This window comes from Salmo trutta, chromosome 6, assembly GCF_901001165.1.
Source record: "Salmo trutta chromosome 6, fSalTru1.1, whole genome shotgun sequence".
NCBI classification, from domain to species: domain Eukaryota; kingdom Metazoa; phylum Chordata; class Actinopteri; order Salmoniformes; family Salmonidae; genus Salmo; species Salmo trutta.
Window position 1 is genome coordinate 54925063 of NC_042962.1, and position 5862 is coordinate 54930924.

Below are 5862 nucleotides of genomic sequence, written 5' to 3' on the forward strand. Positions count from 1 at the left end.
AGATGATATGTAGGGGCCTAGCTATTTTGGCACCATAACAATACGTGGTCAATGGCACACGACACGCCCTTTCTCGTATCAACCCATAACACAAGTAGGCTTTTAGGGTATGAGACTCACTACGCAGTGAATCCATAACATTAAAGATATAAACAATTTCAATATAATATCATTAGAACAGTTCTAAATGCTCACTATTGCAACATTGTAACAATTTGATATTGATATCAAACCACGCCTCTCAATAGTTGGATAAATGCAGGGCCGCGCCACGTGACTCCGTAACCAAAACCAAGTATGGCGGAATCTGTCACAAAACGGTTCTTTCGCCTGTAGACTTCCCGAGTGATAAAGTCAATATATTTATTCTGCATCTTTCTCGGGACGGGGCCGCCTCTTGGAGCTTCTAGGTGAGCATATCGTTTATCTTTTCGACAAATTTAGCTTGTTGAAGTGCGGGAAATATTCAGGATGTTGCTTAGGCAATGATGCATCGATTACGGGCGCGGGGACAATCCTATCAAAACAATGTCTGCTGCCTGAACTTTCCAGTTGAGCTGCTCGCGCTAATAATACACTTATTCTCACAAAAATAAATAGAATTAGCACAATATGTTGGATATAGAAAGAGTGCTTATTATTATTGTCCGACGTGCTGCATGCGGGAACAATATGTACGTTAGATCGCTAAATGCCTCTGGCGCGCTACATATTTATCTACGCACCGTCTCTGACTTGCCTTGATTTGTTCCTGTGTTCTATTTTTAGAACATGGCGGTGGATAGTGCTATACACATAAATGTTGATAGGGATAGTGTATCAGCACATTTTTTTATTTTTTTGCCGTTCTAGATCGTAATGTTACGCAATGTTAAAGGAGAAATGAGTGTGAAAGTCAGCTGTGTCTGTCAATGGGCGGTGGTGAAGTAGCTGTATGCGTCAACCTTTTTTTGTGAATGGGGGGCGTGCTGGTGAAATTGTGGTCAGAGAGGGGGAAAGACGGAGTGCATTTTAGCTATTGTGTTTTAATACAACATCCCACTGAATACTGTAGTATGCCTACGTTTTATTTATTCACCAGAAAAGTTTTTTTTACATTCATGCCAAATGTAAACATAATTATAGAATGTGTAGATGTGTATGTAGCGTGTTAAAAATCTACCAGGTACTGAAGATCAGTAACAAAATGATATTGTAGATTGGTCGTAGAGCTATACGCCCTGGGTCACTTTCTCTGAGCTAGAGGGACTGTCTCTCCAAATCTGTCACCCTGTATCACACAACCAGTTTGGGGACAATGGGGCCAGACAAGCATGGATACACACACACACACACACACACACACACACACACACACACACACACACACACACACACACCAAGCAAAGCCCATAGAGAGAGAGCAGGGGCATAGCGCCCCAGGGGTTTACCCCCTCCTCTTCACAGACACACACGCACACAAACCTCTTTCCATCACAAAGCGTGAATGCGTGCCAGCCGTGACCGACTTTTGGAGGTTTGTCCCGCATCTCCACTCTCTGCCCCTCTGTCTTGAGAAGCCCTCACCACAACCCTCCACCCCACCTCTCTCAACACACATGGTCCTCCCTCCCTCCAGGCCATTAGCCCTACACATGATGGGTGGTCTAGTAGTCTGTTTGTTGTGGGTATTCATTCCATCTGTACACTTAATGATGTGTTAGTGTAGGGGGATTCAGAATGAATAATGATTGTTTCTGAATCCAGCTCAGATTTATGTTGCTGATGCGTCATCCTGACTTACCGCCCCTCTCTCTACCTCTCTCTCTCTGAAAGGCTGGTACAAGTGAGCGGGTGTCTCTGATTGGATTACCTGAACAGTAGGCTGTCCGGTGGAGTACTGTTTCCTGTTGCTGACCAGTGAAGAGACCTGTGGGTGATTGTGTTTCCTGCTGAGGAGTACTGTGGCCCTGATCTTGGTACACATCAGACCAGCCCCCTACACACACACACACACACACACACTAACCCCTCCCCGACCCACACACACACTATAACCCCCCTGACCCCCACACACTCCACCTGTTCTGTCCTCCTCCTCTCCAGGCCGTATATTTTAAAACTTCACTGTGGATTCTCCAAGGACCATCCTGTCAACAATGACATCACACAGTCACCAAGGTAAGCCCTTTACCATGCTCACTAGATCCATCTCACGTAGGCCTAATGTGTGCTTTGTATAGCTGTGCCATCTCAGAATACCTCCCTGTCAAATCTTCTTGAAGTCAATAAGAAACCATGACGTGGACTTACCCAAAATAATATTTTCGGTTCTTTTCTGTTTCTTTGGCTTGTCCTGTAGAAAACGTCATTTGTGCACATGATTGACTATACAGTATGATGCTGTGAAGTGTCCTACTGTTCCGCCTGTGTTCGTCAGATTGCGTCCACGTTAAACAGTTAGGCTAACTAAAGGTCTCTACTGTTGTGGATGGTGCGATTGGCCGTGTTTACCTAACACACTGGGGGATGTGTGCACTATAAATATCATCGCCCAGGTAACAACTGGAGTGCCCCTGCAAAGGCTCAGAGGTAACCCCATAAAGTATATCTTATGAATGATTCCAGAAGGTACCAGGACAAGAAAATATTATGATTTTCTCAAACTTGTATTCATAGGATGGTCCTTTGGAGGAAGGATTGCTGATACATATTTGACATTTGTATATAAAAGCATAATTGAGAAATAATTAATCAAAGTTGGCATATTTATGACATTTTTGCCTTACACAGGCTTCCTTTTAAGACTCCATAATGTTTCATACAGGAATCACACCTATACCACATCTGCTAGGAGCCCAAGGCAGGCTTACAGTACCTGGAGTACTTCAAATATTATGATATCGGCCATTTTATTTCAAGAGTCTTGTTAGCTGGACTTAATTCATGTGGCGTCCATGATGTTTAAATTTGACCTGAATATGTACTGGTCTGCGTACTAAGTGACACCCAATTCCTTATATAGGCCTTGTGCACTAGCTTTTGACAGTCACTATATAGGGAATAGGGTGCCATTATAGGATTGTCCTAAGTTGTGAGAAACCTTGAGGTAGGTCTACACCATACTAGGTAGTCCCCACTCCCCAGCCGAGCTGAAGCCAAGCCAAAGTAAGCACATTACATCGTTAGTTGATGCCTGGATTAGTTAGCCTCAACACTTAGTTTTAAATCCAGTCTAATGCTTGTTGGAGATTCTCCATCTTTTTCTCTGTGAATATAGTGTGATACCAACCCTTTCTTTTTCTCTCTCCATTCTTCTTTCACTTTAAACTCAACTACTGTAGATGTGTGTGTGTGTGTGTGTGATTGTACCCATGTCTATGATCTGCATGGACATTGAGTCCATTATGAGCTTACTTCCAGCTGCTTTTTTTACTTCAGTTTATTTTAGTAAATACTTAACTTTTTTTCTTAACTGCATTGTTGGTTAAGGGCTTGTAAGTACGCATTTCACTGTAATGTCTACACCTGTTGTATTCGGCTCTTGTGACAAATAACATTTGATTTGATCAAACACTCAAGCGTTTGCTCGTACCTACCATAACTGCTCCTTTTTGTCGATCATTTGTGGAATTGCAGGCTCTTCAGTTTAAATATTATACTTCCTCTAAATCTTTTCTAAGAAACCCCCCCAATCTCTCTACAAGTTGGGCTATAGGCTAGTTCTCAGGAATAGGATCAGCCAGATAGTTGGTTCACTGTGCAGTCTGTATGAGTGTATATCTGAAAACAAATATGACTGTTTGCATAGAAGTGATTATCTGCTCGGAGAGCTTAGCTTATTAGCTGTTGACATCTGCTCAACATTGCACTTGCACTAACGCACACAGGCTACAGTAGCCTAGTTTTATTGAAAGATGCTTAGTGCTACATTCGAAAAAAAAGAGTTAACAATATGCACATCTACTTAGCCTGGCCTGGTGACCATCAGCTGATGCAGATGGTGACGAGTGACACAGAGATCCATTTGTGTGTCCTCACACATTAAAAGTCAGTCCATACCCATTCAACAACGTGATTTGTGGCTCTTCGCTAGACTAGAGCTACTAATACACATGGTGAGCACACCTTCTTCACACAGCTGAATATGACATGTAGGCCTCTGAAATGGATCTGCAGACCTCTGAAATGGATCTGCAGGCCTCTGAAATGGATCTGCAGGCCTCTGAAATGGATCTGCAGGCCTAGTGTAAACAGTGGGGTTACCAGGTATTTCAGACTGTTGCTGCAGGTTCTCCCACATAAAAAACTGCCCAGTGGTTCTCTGCCAGCACCTGTCAGTATTCTCCGTCACGGTCCTGTGGTTTTCCCATGATCCTCGGCGGCGGCCCCTCTGTGGTTGTGGTCACTGGCCACACAGGCACGCTTATCATCAGTTCCCATGGCGATGCAGTGCCTGTCAGTTTAGCTGCAGTAGATAAGAGACCTGCCTGCCCACAATCACAACTCTGTGTGGGTGTCACTCCCTTAGCGCTCTAGCTGTCCCATTGGTTTTCTCTTCCTCCATTCTTCCATTTGTTAGGAAGAACATATCCGAGATTTTGTCTTCTAATGATTTACTTTGACAAAAGTCTGAATACTCGTCATACACAAAGCAAGCATGTACGCGCATTCGGAAAACATAGGCCCTAAGCCTTTCAAACTCAACTCTGGACCTCGAAGCTAGTTCCACTGCATATTGTCATTGTTTCCCTCTAATCTGGTACCGATTTGTACCCCTGCCCTAGCCCTTACATCCTGTGTTGTTCCTAGGTTTTAGAGCTTCCTCGTGGAACAGTTGGATGCCTGCAGTGCAGAGATTGCTTAACCATCTACTGAACGTAATGTCTAAGCACACAGACTAATGTTGTTTTTGCGGTCGTGAAGAGATATTGAACGAGTATCCCACCGGACCTCATAAATAGGCTTAATATTTCAGCAGAGTAGGAAGCAGCACATTGATAGTGTTGGGAAATGATAGCAGTGGGCTCTAGCCGGCAAGGTTTTACGTTGTCCCACTCAGTGATTCTAAGGGTTTCCTGGAACCACCGCAAACATGTTTACCATAGCTAGCGCTGGCCCAGCACTGAGTCATGACACACACACACTGTTCCATTCAGAGCAGAGGCACGGTCGGTAAGTGATTGGGCGGTGTTTTTTTTTTAGCTTGATCTTTAACTGGGAAAGATGTCGTTTTTTGAGCTAATACATCTTTGGCCCAGCAGATGACAAGTGAAGCTGGTCCAGTGTATTCACGTTGACAAAGGACTTTAACCTACTGTAATTCAATTCTCTCCTATCTCTGTTTCTATGGGGTTTTTATGTGGTTGAACCAGTGAACTCAACATGCTACTCCTTGTCCTGTTGATGTGGGTTCGGAGAGGAAATGGTTTCAAGTATTATACAACTTTAAGGTGCTGATTGGCTCTCTGATAAAAGGCATATGGTTTACAGCAGCACACCTGGTTGTGGCTTACTGCTTCAGATCAGAGTAGACTGGTCTAGGCTACAGAGGGTTTGATCTTCATGTTCTCTTCTTCCTCAGAGAATAAGTGGTGAAACGAGTAGACTGACCGTGTGTGTCTAAATGTGAGCTTGTGTGTGTGTGTGTGTGTGTGTGTGTGTGTGTGTGTGTGTGTGTGTGTGTCAATTTGAGCTTGTGTGTGTGAACGTGAGTGTGTGTGTTCACAAGAGTGAGTGTGCATGTGTGACGGCGGAACACTGTTTTTGTCTCCTTACCCTCCTGTCATCCCCTCTCTGTCCATTATGAAGATCTCTCTCCTCCCACCACACACTATCCAATCCAACTAGAGGTGAAGGGGTTAAACCACACTATCCAATCCA

General features: G+C 43.9%; 1 protein-coding gene across 1 annotated transcript in view; it reads left to right on the plus strand.

Moving 5' to 3' along the window:
• Positions 1-269: 269 nt before the first annotated feature.
• The window catches only part of LOC115195160 (histone deacetylase 4-like), a 67146-nt gene continuing 61553 nt past the window's right edge, over positions 270-5862 (plus strand). The window contains exons 1-2 of the mRNA XM_029754959.1: positions 270-410; positions 1816-2160. Coding sequence (XP_029610819.1) covers positions 2139-2160 — 22 coding nt within the window. The 5' untranslated portion in view covers positions 270-410; positions 1816-2138. The remainder of the gene's footprint in view (positions 411-1815; positions 2161-5862) is intronic.